The 19171-nt window shown below is 38.8% G+C and overlaps 1 protein-coding gene across 1 annotated transcript in view; it reads left to right on the top strand.

Moving 5' to 3' along the window:
* Positions 1 to 2293: 2293 nt before the first annotated feature.
* The window catches only part of Nt5dc1 (5'-nucleotidase domain containing 1), a 36635-nt gene continuing 19757 nt past the window's right edge, over positions 2294 to 19171 (top strand). Inside the window, exons 1-3 of the mRNA XM_013507352.1 lie at positions 2294 to 2401; positions 12920 to 13122; positions 15198 to 15295. Of these exons, the coding sequence (XP_013362806.1) occupies positions 2294 to 2401; positions 12920 to 13122; positions 15198 to 15295 (409 nt within the window). The remainder of the gene's footprint in view (positions 2402 to 12919; positions 13123 to 15197; positions 15296 to 19171) is intronic.

Below are 19171 nucleotides of genomic sequence, written 5' to 3'. Positions count from 1 at the left end.
AAGAAGTGGGAGGTTTTATGTCAAGATAATCAATCAGTAATTTAATGAATTTCTGGTTAAAACAAAAGCCTCCAAGGTGGTCATATGCAAATAAATTTTAAAACTATTTGAGATAAAACCTACCACATATCTCTTTGAAGTTAGCCCTAAAACCTTTCTCAGGTTTTATCTGCAAGCATCTTTAATTTTTTGTGCCAGAAAAAACATTCCTATTTCTGATTCAGGTAATTTTTAAAACTGTGTTTAGGCAATAGGGCTTTTATCCATATCAAGTTACAGGCTCTCTGGGTCCTTCTAATCATGTCATCCTGTGCTTTTTTTTTTTTTTTTTTTTTATCTTTTACTTCCTCTGACATTAACAAGGGAAAACATTACCAGCTGAGAGCTTTGTAACCCTGCTATTGCCTTATTGCTTTATTAACACAGACCAAGTGAACCTGAAATAATTTATTTGGTGATTAGTAGTGTACCAGATCATAAAGGAAATAGCAAAGGTAGATTTAGATTTGCCTTAAAAATCCATAAATTTCTAAAGAGATGGCAGAGTGAAGAGACCTTCTCCTGCATTTTAGGGTAGTTATTAGAAGGCCTAGGCCTCATTGCAGGGCAGTTGTGTCATGTCTGAGAACCACTGTGAGGAACAGATGTATAAATACATGGTCATTCAGAAAAGCAATTTTATCACAAATGATTTTATCTCTCAAATTAACAATTACATTTATTTTTCTTTTGACATTTTGTAATTCAGATATTCCTCATTTAACAACGTACTTGTTTAAGGACTGTTCAGACTTACGACCAATGTCACTATTCAGACTTATGACACATCTTTTACATTTTGTACAGTTCTGTGCATCTTGTTTATAGAACCTCAATGTCTTTTTTTCTACAGTACACCTTGTTTGTACAGTACTGTAATTTTTGCTGATTGTACTATACATTACAGTACTATAGCTTTATGTGCTGTTACACATTACACTGCTCCATGAAAGTTATACAAATAAAAGCCAAGTCATCAAGTTACAATTTCTTTTGACCATTTCTTTGTTCCAAATATTTTACTATACAGTTGTTATGTTTGATACATTGTGTCAACTTGAGGAGTCTAAAAGCTTAAATAAGTTACTCAGCAGTTCTACATCCTGGGGTGAAAAGGACATGTTCTTCCTGCTCTAGGATGATGTTCACTTTGAGAAGTTTAGAAGGTTAACTGTGTAACTCAGCAGAGAGCCAGGGTCCTTACTTTCTGTTCATCCTGAGCCTGTGTAAGAGGAAGACACAGAGGTGGTATGGGTGTGGGCAGATAGCTGATAGACAATATAAGGAGAAAAAAGAGACTTGCTCCTCTCCCCTTTTTGCTCTTGCTGCTTTTGCTGTCTTGTGCCACCTTGAAGTGTTAACCCTGTGCCCTGCCTTGCAGCCAGCTGATTATGGACTGAAACCTCCACAAATTGTAAGCTAAATAAACTTTTCTTTCCTTAATTTTCAGTGTTGGGTATTTTGTCTCAGCAGTGACAGAATTTGGTACCAGGAGTGGGGTCCTTGCTGTGACTATACCTGATCATGTGGTTCAAGAGCCTTTGAAAATGGTTTGTGGGAAGTGTTTGGAAAGGTTCAGAGATTTTGCCTAAAAGAGAAGTGCTAGAACTCCTTCAGCTGTTCTGTATGGGAGATTCTGGTCAGAGCTCAGACAACCAAAAGGCTGATGGAAATCCTACCAGTAAAAACTAGGCTTGGGAGGCTTCTGCTGGGAAGAAGGACTGCATTGGGTGCTGGACTCTGGATGGTGTGTGTTATGGCTTGGTAGAAAGTGTGTCTGCATTTTGCACCTGTCCAGAAGCTTTGCCTAAGGCTAAGATTAAGGGCAGTGGACTGACTCTGACAGAAGAAATTTCAAGGGGCTGGGGATTTAGCTCAGCGGCAAAGTGCCTGCCTGGCAAGCGCAAGGTCATGAGTTCGGTTCCCGGTACTGGAGGAAAAAAAAAAAATTTCAAGGCAGTTGAACACTGAGGCTGTGACATGGCTATTGTTGGGGCTTTTAGCCAGATTTATGTTGAGAATCAAGAGCAAAGAGCCCAGTAGGGCGATTTAAAACTTTGTGAATTTGGCCAAAAAGAACAGCTCCAGTAAAGCTGTGGACTGCAAAGATAAAGCTAAGACGATCTTGAAGGAACAGAATAAAAAAGATGGCGTGAGGGCATCACTAGGAGCAGCAAGTCTCCACGCTTTGCGGCCTCAAAACTGCAAAGGTGAAAGACATTGAGGAGAAAGCCACAGAGTGCCATGTTCCAGAATGGCGGTGACCACACCAGAACGACAGCATAAAACATTTGTTCCTCAGAATCAGGTTCAGAATGCTCAGCAATCCAAGCACTCGACCCCTACAACCAAGAGAAAAAACGTCTGGCTACTGCTCCAGCTGGCAGTGGACCCTGACATCATCTATGTGGTGCTGGTTTTAGGTGCATGCAGAATGCAAGAGTTCTCAGGTTTAAAAGGCTTCTACCTAGATTTCAAAGGGCCTGAGAGACCAAGCAGTGTGCCCCTGAGAAGGCAGTATGTAAAGTTGTGAATGTAAAGCAAAGGGTGCACTGGAGATACCAAAAGTTTTAAAAAGCCAAAACAGATTGCCTACAAAAGCTGCAAGGGGCCAGGCATGGTAGCATATGCTGTAATCCTAGCACTTAGAAGGCTGAGGCAGGGGGGCTGGGGATTTAGCTCAGCGGCAAAAGCGCCTGCCTGGCAAGCGCAAGGTCATGAGTTCGGTTCCTGGTACCAGAGAAAAACCAAACAAACAAAAAAAAAACAAACAAATAGAAGGCTGAGGCAGGAGGACGGTTGTGAGTTCAAGGCCAGCCTGGGCTATAAAGTGGATTCAAAACTAGCCTGAATTGCGGTGAGACCCTGTCTCAAAAAGACAAAATAAATAAAAATAAAAGGTTTTTAAAAAAATGTAAAGCGGCAAGGAGAAAGCAAAGCAGGCCCAAGAGAAAAACTGTAAGAGCTACAAACACCATAAATGCCACAGGGGTGGAGTCACACAGCCCTTGGGATCTCACAGTGTACAGCAAATTGCTTCAGATGCTGGACATGGAACTACAGGACTTAATGTTTGCCCTACTGTATTTTGGACTTGCTTTGGTCCCATTCCTTTGTATTCCCATTTGTAACTTTTGGGATAAAAATGCTTATTTTGTGCCATTAAATGTTGAAAGTGTAACTTTTCATTTGTACAGGGTCTTCCAACTAAGAGTTTGCATTACATCTCTGAGGAGACTTGGTACTTGCGACTTTTCAGCAATGGTAAAACTGTTAGGACTTTGGCAGCTGTTGCAGATGGACTAAATGCCTTTTGCATAAAGGGATGTGCCTGAGTCCTTGGGGGACAAAATATTATGGCTCTAATGTAATATAATGTTGATAGACTTAATACTGGTTTTTAAAAATTATTAAACCTGTGTTATAATGTTCAAGTGGTAAAATAACTTTTGATAAAAATAATGTCTTTCTATCTGGAAACTGGTTTTAAAAAATGTGTCTGTTTGGCGTATTGACAAGAGGTGGATTGTTATGGTTGATACATTGTGTCAGCTTGAGTCTAAAAGCTTGACTAAGTAACTCAGCAGTTCTCCAACCCCGGGGTGAAAAGGACATGCCCTTGCTGCTGTAGGATGTTGTTCATTGTGTCACTTTGAGAAGTTCAGAAGGTTAACTAAGTGACTCAGCAGAGAGCCAGGGTCCTTACTTTCTATTCATCCTGAGCCTGTGTAAGAGGAAAACATAGAGATGGTATGGGCATGAGCAGATAGCCAATATATAATATAAGGAGAAAAGAGGCTTGCACCTCTCCCTGTTATGCTCTTGCTGCTTTTGCTGTCTTGTGCTGCCTTAAAGTGTTACCCAGTCCCCTGCCACCCTGCCTTGGAGCCAGCTGATTATGGACTGAATCCTCCACAAACTGTGGGCTAACTAAATCTTTCTTTCCTTAATTTTTGGCTTTGGGTAAAAGTGACCAAGACAACAGTATACAGTATCAGATATTTTACTATACTATATACAGTTCCTCATTTAGAAACCAATTAATTTAACAACCTAGTTGTAGGCATGCAGGACTACAACTCAGTTGTTAAACAAGGAGTGTCTGTAGTGTTTTAACTCTATATATATTTAATTACTGTCCTTTGTGAAATACTATATCAAGAATCAACAAACTTTTTCTTAAAGCACCATGTAGTAAATAGTATAGGCTTTGCACACCAGTAGACAAAATCAAAAATACTATGTAGATGCAGTATTTATACTGTGTAACAATTTTAAGATGTAAGCTTTCTTAGCTTGTGAGCTGGGGTTTTTTAACCTCTAGTTTTTATGGCCTTCTGGTAAGTCTTACCTAGCCCTGCACACACACATGTGAACATGCATGCATGCAAGCGCGCACACACATACACACACTTCTACAATTATTAGTGCTCTATGGTTTACATGATATCAGGAATATAAACATGTATGTAAAAAGTTTATTTTGAAAAGGACATCATAGTCACAAAAGAAAGAAAATGAGTGAATATGCTTATTACCAGTGCTGATTACAGTGTAGTGGTGTGAATGTGTTCACTGATGCCCAGAGGCAGTGTGACCTGGGCAAGTTGCCAGGAAGGGGTCCATACAGAGGTAACCTTATGAGGTCTCCAGTGTCACCAGGCAGCAGAGGGAGGCTGTGGTCCCAGGAGTGGCACACTTATAATTTGTTCCTGAATGGATGACATTTATTTGGGATATTTTTTCCTATCTCAATGTAAGACCCTAATTCAATATAGCATAAATGACAGATCAGTGACTACAAAGAACTTCTTTCTACTGTAGAAATTTTGAGAAAAAGCAAAATTTAATTTTAGAATTGTTATTTAATAATTACAGAGCTAAATAGGTAAACCATTTCTGAATACAAGTTATTAATGGATAATGGTCACCAGATAAATCAGATTGAAAACACATAGACTTGGGAACATACGTGATGAGGGTTAGTGGACGAGGATTCTGGAGCGCTCTATTCTTCATTCCCAAGTTTGTTGCCAACTGTACTTTTCAGCAAAATCTATGGTCTCTACAAAATCACCTTTAATGTGGCAGGTCACAAGTGATTTCTAAGGCACCTGCAGTTCTAGATACTGTGACTATAATTAGAGTGCATATTAATAGATACTTTGTTTTCCTCTGCAGAAATGTAATTTGATTTCCCCAAATTTATCAAAATTTTCATTTTCACTTGTTTGAGATTTCCAGTCAACCCCAAAGCACCTGAACTTTAATAGTACACAGTAGTTCACTCATATGTAAAAAAAGAAGGTAAGGACTTACAGTAACCTTCAAGTGCCTGTCGAGTCCCCACTTGCCTTAGCCCTGAAGAAGCAGCATTGGACACCCTCAGAAAGTGGAATGGCTGTGTCCATAGCCCTGCCTCTGCTGCATCCTAGCTGTGTGCATTGTGCGCTTTCTTAAACTCTGCTTCTCAGTTTGCTCAGTTGCAAAAAAGGAATGATACAGGATCCATCCACAGGGTTAAGAGCATTGGGCATATTAATAGTTGTAAAGATCTTAGAATTGTTTGGCTAAAAATAAGCATTCAATATCGTTTATTTATTATGAGTAAAGATAATGATTATATACTTTCCATTTATGAAATTTGATATTAAAACTCTATTATATTTTGCACTCACAATTTTCATAGTTACATATGGCTGGAAAACATGCTGGCAGGGACACACAGAAGCATCGTTCTTCCTGGTAGCTTGTCTGCAGATGTAGCTCCTTAATGAGCCTTGCATCCTGGAATTCATGCTGTTCTGTTTGCTACTCCCTGAAAATGAGCTGGCCCTATATAACCAGTACAGAGAAGCGAAAATGACACAGCAAGAGTTTTAGTGTAGACTATGAGATCTCCCCCAGCTCTTGCTTATCTTGTAGCACTTGGCTCTCAGGGGGGAAGCATTGTCATTTTAGAAGCTTAACGTCCCCGAGACCTACAAACTATGGAAAACCCTCGGCAGCCTGTGCTACATAGTGAGACCCTGTGTCACAAAACAAAAAAAGTTATTCTCATCATAATTTCAACATGAAAAGTAATTATTAGGTTTCAGAGATATTTTAAAGTTATGTATTTGGTAATTTGCAACTTACAAGTTAAATTGAGCAGCCTTTCCTTAGCCATCTGAATAAGTATAAATTTTCTGGATTAGGGTATATACATGTAAAACAATACAGAGCCCAGGAATCACTTATTTGTGTAAAAGTTGTATACAACTCATTATAGAGAATCTTTTTTTTTTTTTTTTTCCTAACGTGTTTCTATAGAGTTTTTCTTGGCAATGAGAAGGGGGCATGCTGGAATGCTTTCTTTATGGGACTGTCTTGCTCTAGGAAAAATCTACATCTTTCCCTCATGGGACTAGCACATCCCTAGGCCCAGCTGTATCTGCGCTTCTTCCCACAGCGTGCACAAACACACACTGATGAACAAAATGTCACAGTGCTGGGATTTCATGCACCAGCTTGTGTGAATTTTAGGTGAAGAACTCTAGTTCAAGGTAGTATTTTTCTTTAGGCAGTGTCTCAGAGCATATACATAGATCTGTACATCTTGTTTTGTGAAAAAGAATTTTTTGACTATTCTAATACTGGTTTTAATTTTATCACATCCATAACTTCAGATTTTCTATTACAGAGTTAATACCTCTATCAAAAGTTACCTGAATCAAAATTTCACTGATATGAAACTTTAGTTTTTTCCTCTCTCTTCCCCTGTTCTCCATCTCCTGCTCTGCCCTCGGTCTCTTTTCTCCCTCGCTCTGTTTTTAATCTGAGATAACTGGCCCGGTGGTGCTTTTCAAAGTCATAAAGAAGATTTCATCTGATTTAGCTGAAAAGGTGTAATGAAAACCAGACTAGTACCTTGTCTTGAAAGTAGCTGCTTACTTAGTCCGTGTGCATGCTTGCTTTGGCAGAACATATACTAAACAAGTTGGTCCATGTGCTAGGTATAGAAATGGCACAGACCAAATAGCCTAGCTTTTGTGTTTTTATATGCTGTGAGACCAGACATTGGCTGAGTCATTTTATATGTGTTCTGATTTCATCAAGTTGTAGTTCTGAATGTTGTTGGCTTTATTAGTAAGAAAGGATATTTCTGAACACTGAGACTCTTTGGACTATAGTAATTAGAGAAATAGTGCACCTTTGTGATAAACATTTATCTTTAAAATGCCTATATTTTAAAGATCAATATTTTAATATTTTAAAGATCAATCTGTATTTTGAAGAAATATGAAAAGCTTTTGGATTGTGATTTAACAGGAGGAAACATCCAGGAAACTTAATTCCTGTTGTCATAATCAGTATGTATTTCAGCAATTGATAACTTTTCTTTAAGTATTTCATAATTGAAGTAGGTGAGAAATCAGAAGTAATATGTAGAATTTACCTTAAATGCTTAATTTTTGTCTTCTTTAAATTACTCAAAAGTAATTGATGTAAGCTGAAATTACATTTATATTCTGTATTCTCTGATGTAAGCTGAAATTACATTTATACTCTGCAAACTAATATGCAGTAAGAATCTTTGAGTATTTTACAAATCAAGGAAGTAGCATAGGTTTTTCTAGGAGGAGTTGTAAATGTTCTCTCACTCTATCTTGAATTGCATAGAGATAATATTTGGAATTGTGACTTCATTCTAGAGCGTCTTGTTCTAGTTATAGATTGCTGTATAAGAAACCACAACAAAATGTAGCAGCTTAAAACAGTGATTTATTTTTGTCAGTTAAGATTTAAGGCTTCATTGAATGCTCCTCACTTGAGGTTCATGTCACCTGCTCTTGAGGCAGCTGTCATCTGGAGCTGACTAAGGGGCATCCCAGGCATGACTGTCCCATCCAGTGGCTTGTACCTCTGGTGCTACAAATGGGTCTATCAGTTCCAAAAATTATAGTCAGCATACGTATTTCATTAGATTAAAGGAATCATCCATTTTCTGTATTTGATACTGTAATAAGAAAAAATTTTACAAGATTGAAATACTCTTAAAATTGAAAAATGAATAGGTTATAATATACAAATATGTATTCAAAAATATGTATTACTTACAAACAAAAATCCCAAACAAAAATGAGAAGAACCACCAGAAACAGCAAAGGAATAATAAAAGAAAAATGTACCACTCAGCTTAGTAATAATCTAGCTGTGAAACAGCAGCTGTTTTTGTTTCTGTGTCTTATATTAAGGAAAACATTTAAAAGGTATAAAAAATTGTACTACAACTAATTTGTGGTATAGCAGTTGTAAATGCATATTGTATACACTAGCAATGGGATACTTGTAAGATTCAGTGTTAAAATCTAGAGAACTAATTATCAATAAGCTATTAACCTGTGCAGAAATGCCATGGGCAGAAATTACTTGAAAAAACATGCACTTTATAGAAACTTGAGAATCATCAAGAAACACACACACAAGCTATGTAGAGAATGGTCTCAAAATTATCTGAAAGAAATGGGTGCTGCTGCAGCTGCCAAAACAGCCAAATCCATTATATTTTTCACATTGCACAAATCACACTTTATGTGTAAGATGTTTTAAAGAAATTCACAAATACAAGCTTCTCTTAATGAAATAAATTTATTTATTACAATAATTTTGAATTGGCATTAATAATACTGTTTTACTTGGGCAGTAATTATTCAAATTCCAGTGACTAACTCACTTTTTATTATTTTTTAGTAAGAAGTCCAATAAAAGATTAGGTCTGTTTGTACCACCAGTACTTCCAACTTTGAAAACTCTTGCCGAAAATCACATGAAGAGTAGTGGTAAAGTTATCAAGTGGTATAAGCCTCCAGATGGTACAGTCATGCAGTGAACAAATTAAATAGCAGAGATAGAAGTCAGATATTGTTAAATAGTAAATTTTATAAATTATGTTGTTCAGTGCATCATATACTTAATTTCCCAGTTCTTCTTAAAGGTCCTTTTCTAAGCATTATGTATGGCATATAGATTGTCACTTCAATCTAGAGAATCTACATTTTTTTCATTTACAAATACTACCCCAAACTATAGAGACCATGAAGAGGAAATTTTTTAAATGTTAGATATCTACATCCTCCTTTGCCACCTGTACATAAAAGACATTTATTGTTAGTTCTCTAAAAAATATTTGTCTTTCTTAGCCTCCCCCCAAAGAAGTTTTTTTTTTTTAAATTAAGTAGATCATCTCTACAGTTAAGTATATTTAAACAATACATGGCTAAATATTTTATCTGTTTACTAGTATGCTCTTAACTAGTAAATGTTGTAAATATTTAAATTTCCTAAATTGTATTTTGCAATAAAAACAGCAGCAGCTCTTAGGTGGAGGCTTTCAGTGCAGGGCGAGCACCCCACCATCTTCCGTCTACTTGGACTGCAACTTTGAAAACTCTTGCCAAAAATCACATGAAGAGTAGTGGTAAAGTTATCAAGACAAATGGTCACTTACTCAGTAATGAAAGAAACAGTCATGTGGCAGAATTGTTTCAAAAATAAAGTACTTTTTATATTCAGGCTGTACTGACTTTTTTTTACCAGTAGAGGTCCTTAAATCCTGTTGATGGATGCAGGCTATTTTATGTGCTATGAGACTGTTGCAACACTTGCTGCTATTTCCATGACATATTTGCCAGATTTTTTTAACATGGGAGAGCCAAACTTTCATTTTTTTGAACTAGCTTTTTTTAAATGTGACTTTTAATCCCACTGAGACATAGAAAACACCAGCATCAAAAATCCAAAAGGAAATGAGTCATGTCAAGTGGCAGTGAAATAGAAATCCCTGAGAGGCTATGTGGAGACACAGGCTCCTTTTGAATTAAGAACAAAAACAACGGTTCCTTGCCCCTGTGATCTGAATTCCCTGTATTGCCCGATCAGTGTCAGTCTGTTGGTATAATAATTAAACATGATTGGTTTTGATGTGACTAAGGAAGTGGGAAGGCAGTTTAGACAGCATGACTTTGATAGTGCATGCATCATACAGTTGTCACAGTTCACTATATATTACAAATCGTTTTACTACTTTGAATATCTATGTGTTCCCACGTCTGCTCCTGCAATATTTAGATACTCATCAATTAAATATCTGTTTCACAGTAAGCAGAAGGACATATTCCTTGTCTTTCAGAGTTTATAGTCTCTTAGGGAAATGATTTAATAGAAAAATTATAGTTCATTGCATATTTAGCTTACCTCTTCCTTTAATACCTTGATTTATTTCAATAAAAAAATGTGTACTTGCATAATTATGTCTCTTATTCTGTCATGATTTAAAGATACAAGAGGACAAAAGTATTTTTCCCAATGACAGCCACGGGTCTTTTGTACTGAAAAAAACTTCTAATTACACTACATTGGCATCTGTTTGTACAAGGCTTGAGACTTCTGATTTGTCCATTTCAGTGGCTTGTTAATAAAATGGACAGCCCAATATTACTTCCGGGTATTTTTCTCTGATTAAATTATCATTTGCCCTCTCAGATCAGGCTTATTAAGAAATGTCAATCCAATTGATCTAGGTAAGAAATTTAAATTTTAGAAGTATATGCTTTTTTCAGATCATTTTCTTTTTTAGTATGTTTGTAGTACATTTTCACGTTCCTTGTGGGTAGTTGGCACGTGGACGTAACACATCTTAGTTCTTTTTTTATCCCCTTTCCCTTTTGTCCTTCCACCTTCCTCCAACCATCTTTAATCCCCTTCCTTTTTTTTTTTTTTTGTACTATATATGCTTTTATTATTCTTTTGAAAATGTTGATTTTAATAGCAATTTTGCATTTTAACCACTAGATGGCACTAAGCACATATAAGTAGGAAATAAGTTTGTTATTTTCTGAACACAAAAAGTTTTCAGCAATACACACTATAAATGTTTTTGTATCTACCTTATAAAGTTTCTTCTGCTACAGAATCTCTTTTTCTGAGTGAAGTAATCTCTCATGGCTGTTAGTTATAATTAAGAGAGACACAGTCTCGGGAATTAAATTGTTCTTTTTTCTTAAATTGGCCTTTCCTTACTAGTACCTTGTCTTCCCTGAAAAACAGAAAATGTATTTTAATGTTTGTAAAGACAATTCTAGAGCTTTTTAGGATACTAGAAGTCCTAGAAGGTTACACACAGATGTCTCTGTAAAACAAAATACAAGGAGAACTCAAACTTTGGTTTTGCTCCTTGTTTCCTGAGGTTTGAATGTTATTCTCATGTTCTTCCTTTTGTTGTGTTTGTTCTGATTATATTTTTGCAGTGTATTACTTCTGAATCAAGATGCTTTGGGCTACAGATAATAGGTGTTCTTAATATTAAAGCTATTAATGACTTATTTTACATGAGCAGAAGTCATTAGACTTGGGTAGTAGGTACTATACTTCCAATGATAATTAATTCAGTGGCTTAATCAGAGACCTGGGGATATCATGAGAGAACCAGTGCCATTCATATTTCTACTCTGACCTCCCTAGTATGTCAGACACATGCTCTATGTTGTAGACAGCTGCTGCACTTCTAGGTAGGACCTGTAATCATGGCCAGGTCCAGTAGTGGAAAAGGAACATCTCCCCCGCATCAGCAGTGTACATGACTGCCTTCTCATGAGTAGCGCACAAGGAGAGCAGGGCCTCTCTCAGTGTTCATCGGCCAGATCTGGGTGCCCTGCACCTTCCTAACAGTTCACTGGCAGGTAGAGAGAATAACCCTCCTTGGTGCAGAAAGACAGAAACCCACATCCTTCCCGGGCATACAGGGTGCCTGAGGGGAGGAGGAACCTCACACAAATAGCACTGTCCCACATACAGGAAGAGCAGGAGTGGACTGGGCAGGCAGGCAACAGTATTGGCTATGACTTCTGGTTTTGTTTGTTTTTATTTCACTTAGAGGCTCTGCTATCCTGACATTATTGAAATATAACTTCATTTCTGTTAGTTCGAGTGCATCACACTGGGCAGAGTTTCACGTGTAGCTCATACCTAGTATTGCAGAGTCAGCCATTGAGTTGAATGAAGCTCTTTGACCTATTATATTTTTCTTTTAGTGTGTTCTTCTCCCAGCAGTTAAAGACAGTAGGACCTTGGATTCTCTTTCTGTGCTCATTAGTGCAGTAGAACATTGCAACTGTTAGTGCAGTTAGAGATCAGTGGTTTTGAAATGCTGTATGATCCAGTAGCATTTCAGCCCAATCTATAGTTGTCTGCTACATATGCACAATATTCATTTTCCCCAAATATTTGGAGATACTGCCACCACCTATCTGCCTTGGAGCTCAGCCTAAATCGGTAGATACACTTAGAGAAACCCAGAGAGGACAAGCCAGCTATCTGAGTTTAATCATTAAAGTCTTTGAACATTCACTGTCAGCTGTACTGCCTCCTAGCTTTTTCTGGCTTGTTTGTCCCTGGGCTTTCCATTTTCCATCTCAGCCCGTCTCTGAGGCTGCAAGCTGGCTCTGTGGCATGTATCTGTGCCTCTGAGGAACCAAATTTCCTGAAGAGCTGCTTTGTGCTGAGGATGTGTTCCTGGTGCATTGTCTGCATATCTGGGTCTTATCTCTGTTCAGCAACCATCTGTTGAATGTTTGAATGGATATTAATCAGTTGGTATCTCAAATACAGTTAGGTTTGAAATGTTGATGATACTGTGTTTACTTCTGTTTTAATCGTTTATTAGTTCTCATCACCTAGTCAGTCAATATATCAACCATCATTACTTTTAATTTTAAAAAACTACTTTTTAAAAAGCAGTTAGCATTGCATCATTGCTATTATTTGAATGTAGTCCTTATCCCACAGCTTTCAAAGAGACTAACTTATTTAAGAAAACATTAAGTTAAATAAATGTTTAAAGAAACCTCCTGCATACCTTTATTTTTCAGAAAACTGTGGACTGTACTTTCCAGAAATAAAAAGAGATCCAGGCAGATATTTACACAGTTGTCCTGAATCTGTAAGAAAGTGGCTTCAACAGCTAAAGAATGCCGGGAAGGTTCTTCTGTTAATTACCAGTTCTCACAGTGATTACTGTAGACTGCTCTGTGAATATGCTCTTGGGTAAGTGGTGCTCCGGTCCATGTTCATTTTCATTGTCTCATAAGATACTGATAGCACATTAGATAGCAATGCTTTCTTAAAGTATCGGACCACAGCCATAACATTACATTAAATAGTGCCTGATGACAAGTGTTTTTTCTTTTCCCTCATAACAAACCTTAATATCTGCTTACAGCACCCCACTCCACCACTCCACCCGACCCCCGCCCATTTGTCAAGTATACGTTTAAGTAGAGCAGTGTTACGGAGCTGCTGTACCTGTAGCCCAGAGATGGCTGAGCTTCTAGAAACTGTCTTTAGGTCTTCCGTGAATTGTACTTCTCAGTTGTGGATAATTATTGGGGGATGCTGAGTTATGGAATACACTTCCTGGCTGACTCCTGAATTAGAGGTCCTTTCACATATTTCAGTGTGGAGCTTTGTACTTCAGGGTCTACACCACCAGCGATGGGTGTGACATGCATGAAAATGAAGGCCAGAGGAGCGCAGTCGACTGTAAACAGAGCAGACATGAGCTTATGCCCTGCTCTGCAGTTTACTGTGTTTAGAACCTCTTTATGATTTAAACTTGACACCCTGAAAACAGGACAGTAACACCTCACAGGAACAAAGGAGTGTTTAAATAATAAGGGCTGAATACTAGACAGAGTAGTTATTAGTGCTTCTCTTGGCGGCGATAGCATGATCAAAGTAGAGCAGCCCCAGGGTGGGCTCTTGGGCTCCCTGCACATCTCAGACTTCAGCAGACACAGCATCACTACGGGGAGGAAGCAGAATTAGCCTCTTAGCTGAGCTCTGCCGACGTTTTTAGCCTGAGAAATTCTTAACATGTAAGGGTTTAGTTTGTGCTGTGGTACACTTACCTGTAGGTAGATTTTTTTCCTTCTGCAGAATATTTAGGCTTGAGTTCATCGCAGTGAATAAAGGCTGGGTTCCTGGCTGTCTTGAAGGCATCTCTCATAGAGACACTTGCTGCTTTGGTGAAAGTGATGGCAAACCTTTTAGAAATGAGCACCCAAACTGCAACCCAGAACCCACGTGTCACAAAGGGCCAGTGCCACAATTAAACCTGAATGCTGAGGTCTTAGTTTAGAAAAAACAACTCATACAGTAACATCTTCTGTCCCAAAAGAAAAATAATACATGTGCCATAGATTTGCCACCACTTGTGTAGGACCATGCTTCACATTAAGCACTCAGGAGTCTTCATTCCTTTTTCATTAACAGAGATGACCGAAGTCTTTTTCCCACCTTAATTTCTACTCACTGAATTACTGATTTGTAAAAATATTCTATAATATTAGGTAAATATTATTTTTCCAGGGTGATGGTTGAGTCCTTCATTGAGAAGGACCACACTCCCTTTGCTCCAGATAGTTCTTACTATAATGCCAGATACAAGTTAAACATCATGAGGGTTTGGTTTTGTTTTGTTTTGAGACAGGTTCTCACTGTGTAGTTCAGGCTAGCCTTGAACTCATTACCATAAGTAACCCAGGCTAGCCTCAAACCTGCAGCCGTCCTCCTGCTTCAGTCTCCCAAGTTCTGGGATTACAGACATGCACCACCATACCCAGGAAAAATTGTAGTTGTTGTCATCTAAAAACTACTACATTATAAGACTAGACTGATTTTCAAAATACAGTATCTTCCTTCATATTTGAGCACCTCTCCACAAAATGTTACCAGACTCCTAATGCTTTCTGCGGAGCCATATAACACAAAAAACTGCTACTGATTCTTCAAACTAAAAAGGCCCAGCAGATTTTAGTCTCCAGATTTGAAAATTTAGCTCCTGAGTATCTCTAGCTGTTAGAAACTGTTGAATTCACCACTGCATTCTCATCCAGAGAAAGGCAGCTCTGGAGGCAGTCACTGTACTGCTTTTGTCTTGCCTGTTTTTCTTGCCTTACTTCTTTTTTTCCATTTTTGTTATGTTTATACTTCAGGGAATTGTCGGGAAGACTAGAGCTCAGCCACCCTTGATTCCCAGTGCAAAACTCATTTAGACGGTGTAAGAAAAGTGTGAAGCATGTACCAGTTGTTAATTTATGAAATATGTTGTTGCTTCTTAGGGCTGATTTTGCAGACCTTTTTGACATCGTGATTACAAATGCACTTAAGCCTGGTTTCTTCTCCCACTCACCAAGTCAGAGGCCTTTCCACGCACTCAGTAAGTTATGTCTCATTTCTCTGTGAACTTGTTGACCATTAGTTGTGTGCCGCACACTGTGGTAGACACGGCACCATGTCTTCTTTCCTTCCTCGGAGAGAAAAAGCTAATAAGCCCACTTGTATTGAGCTTTATCATTTCTTTCTTCATTTGTTTGCATATTAGTCTCTCACTCATTTTAAAAACTGAAAGACAGGGACTTTACCTTAATTTTTAAAGCCTAACTAAATGCCTCAATAAATACCTGAGGGAATGAAGTAATTGTAGTAAGTCAGACTGGCTTATTTTCTAGAACAATAGTGTCTCCAGAATCCGTTAGGATCATAACCAAATAATAACCACAACAACTGAAAAGAAAATAAATGTTCTCTCTTGGGAACCAGGCAAGACCATCAAGGCAGGACGGTTAAAATTTTCACATGAGAGGCTGGTGGAGATGACAGGAAAAGAGCAAACATTTTCCAGATGAAAAAGACGAATAAAGCAAAGTGAAATATGCATCATAGGTGCTCCCTGGAAGCTTCCTGAATAAATAGTATGTAAGTGAATAAAAAGTGGACCTCTGCCCGGCATAGAGGAGTCACAGCGTTGGAGAGTGAACGGCAGTACATTTAGTTTTACCTATCGTGTTTTTTATTCCTGTTTAAATTAATATCCAATAAGCTCAGTGGCAAATTAACATTTGAGAATTGTTCAGAAGTTTTGTTAGAAGAGGAATATCTAAAATAAGCCCAAGAATTATTGGAAGTTGAAACATTAAACCCTAACCCTAACCCTAACATGTATTTAAGATCATTAACAAAATCTATAGACCTATGTAGAGATTTAGCTTTATTTGAAATATAATGATGTAAAAGTGGATATATATTAAGAATATATATAGAATATGCTTCTACTTCTAAACATGCACTGGAGTAAGTGTTCTATAATTCTCGGACCTGTGACGCAGGTGCTTGGCTTTGCAGAACCTCCCCAGCTGGGTGCAGTGATGGCATATGCTTCTCCTTGCTTTGCCATGGCCACACGCTACATTGTTGTGGACTAAAAGTTTAAAGTCTTCAAAGAAGGCTTCGTGTCAGTCACATACATCCAAGGCTTTCATTTAACAGGATAATATAGTAGAATTTACTTTCAACTTTTGCCTCTCTGCTGTTCAGAAGCCTTGTCTGGTTCCCAAGAGAGAACATGCTGATTCAGTGCTAGGTCGCTGACTCAGTGTTCAGGTGAGTCATGGGCCCATGAGCACTGAAATCCAAGTTAGGTTCGGGGTGACAGGCGGTCCTCTATGAAACAGACAGAAGCAGACACGGAGGCATGTCAGCAAGCGCAAGGGCTGACTGCAGGCTGTCATGCTGTGAAGGTAACAACCTCTGGCTATGCTGGTGTGAAGGAGGGAGGCTTGTCTGCACACGTCAGGTGAGGGAGTTGCAAAGTAGGCCCAGAGGGGCAAGTAATGAGAGTGGAGGAAAAGTGTCCCATCTGGGGAACAGGAAAATGCAGGGGCTGTGTGGGAAAGGATTTTGTGGTATTCCGGTGAGAGAGAGCAGATGTGTCATTCCAACTGAGGGTTATGAGGACTGAGGTGGTGAGGTTAAGCAGGTTTGAATTTTATGCTGTAAGCGGTTTTGTATCTATTCCATTATTTAAGACAGAAAGGTAATAAAAAGGCTGCTTTGACTGCTGGGTGTGGAATTAGCTGGGTTCAAGAAAGATGGAGAGAAACAGGAAGATCAGTCAGCTGCAGTGTCCCAGGGGACAGGCTGCACTGGTCTGGTCTGGGACAGCAGGACTAGAGTTGGAGAGAAGCAGATGTCACGAGGTTGAAAACACTAGGCTTGGTGGTGCTTTAGAAACAGATGAAAACAAAGCAGTAACCAAAACTGACCACCAGGTTGCTGATTGTCCTTTTTTCTGAAATGAACGAGTGGCTCATTTGTAGTCATGGGGAAGAATAAAGAAGAACAGGTTGTAGGACATGGGATGATAATTATTAAGAACTCATTTTGCAGTACACTTTTGAGATTCCTATGAATTATGTAACTAGCGCTATCAATAAGAGGACTATATAAAGGCCTGGGGTGCAAGGGAAAAGGTCTAGGATCAGGAGGTGAATTTTTGAGCTGATGAGCTCACAGATGGATATTTAAAGTTACGGGCTTGAGATCAGATAGAGACAGATTATTGAGGATAACAGGCTCAGAGCGAGTCTTGGCACATGTTAGCACTGTGGCATTAAAGCATAGAGAAGATCGAGTGCACTGTGGAAGCGAGAAGCTTCGTGGTCAGGGAAGCAGAAAAGTTCAGAAAGCGGAGAGGAGAGAATGGGAAAATAGCATGGAAGCTGCCAACGAGCCTTAGAAATGAGCGAGAAATCCCCACTGGGTGGGCAGCAAGGAGACCGCTCTCGGTGCACAGTTCACACAGGGCTGGAGGTAGTATCTTGACAATATGTGGGAGGGCATGGAGCCTGTTAAGGTGGACAACTCTGTCTAGAATTTTAGCTGTGAAAGCAGAGTTGAGGTTTTAGCTGGAAGATAATGTAGGAACCAGGACACATTTTAATAAGATTAAAAATACTAGAACAGGTGAGTGTAACAACAGTTAGTGTTATCATATTAGTGTTTTTAAAGTATTGTCATTTCTGAGTAACACATTCACATATTTGTTAAGTTTCATTTTTGAACTTCATTAAGTTGCAAGAGCTTTTTCTAGAACTCCCTTGTTCTACATTCTGAAGCTCTTCTTTCCTGTTGCTGACTTATATTGATATAAACAGATCCCTATAGTCAGCATGAGTTTTGGCATTATGTAAAGATGTCACAAGAGTTGTCTGGGGCTGCACTTGGAGTAAGAACTGTCAGTTTATGGTGCCCCCAGGGATGCCAGATGAAATTTTCTTTTGTGCCACAGTTGTTCTTGTCTCCAGTAACGCCTTGTGCTACATTGCAGTCCAGGAAGCCAAAATCAGAGTTGGTCCCTGGGCCATCATTTCACGCTGACCCCAACTTGAAGTGCCCCAAGGATTTGGCCTGGCTCTAGCAGGAACAATTAGGTACTAGACAGAGGGCCACAATCCAGAGAGTGCCAGAGAGTCATGTTTGGGGTGCCTGAGGCATGATAACCCATTAATTCATCAGAAAAAGAAGCATTTTCATATATAAACAAGCAATAACTAAAATTATACTATAGACTAGCAGTCTAAAGACAAATTTTCTTTTGACTCCTTAATTTGTCCAGGTATTAGTTTCTTTACCTATAAACTGAAAGGATAGCAGCTAAGACTTTTTAAACACTTACATGGTAGACACATATGCTTCATCTGTATTAATTTATGTGTGCAGCCACTCTATGAGGTAAGCGTTGTAACTGTCCCAGTTTAAAGCTGAGAAAACAAATCAGTCACCCTCTATGCCTGCTTTTATTTTTTCTATTGTATTTATTATCTGACATTTTTAATTAAACTTATTAAAGTCACTGTCCTCATTGTAGTCCTCACAATGCACATTTTTAATATTATATGAAAAGAGAAGTTTATGTGCTTCCATTAAAAGAAATGTGCAGGGCATGGTGATGCATACCTGTAATCCCAACACTTGGGAGGCTGAGGCAGGATTGTTGTGAGTTCGAGGCCAGCCTGAACTGCATAGTGAGACCCTGTCTCAAAAAGACAAAAAGAAGGACAGCGAGTTCTCCGGGAGTGGCAGGGCTCCTGGGTCCGAGTTTGTGCTGGACGCATACCACCACGATTCCCAGCTGAAACGCGTGCACAGAGCCAGGTAGGCCCCATCCAATCCCGGAGGGCAGGACGTGAGAACAAAGACCCCGCAGACATTACAGACTGAGTCGCTGTGGTGGCAGAGAGGAGATCCGGACTGA

Source organism: Chinchilla lanigera, unplaced genomic scaffold (assembly GCF_000276665.1).
Source record: "Chinchilla lanigera isolate Chin_1 unplaced genomic scaffold, ChiLan1.0 scaffold00125, whole genome shotgun sequence".
Classification (NCBI taxonomy): domain Eukaryota; kingdom Metazoa; phylum Chordata; class Mammalia; order Rodentia; family Chinchillidae; genus Chinchilla; species Chinchilla lanigera.
Note: the sequence above shows the minus strand (reverse complement) of the source record. Positions and strands in the feature narration are given on the sequence as shown.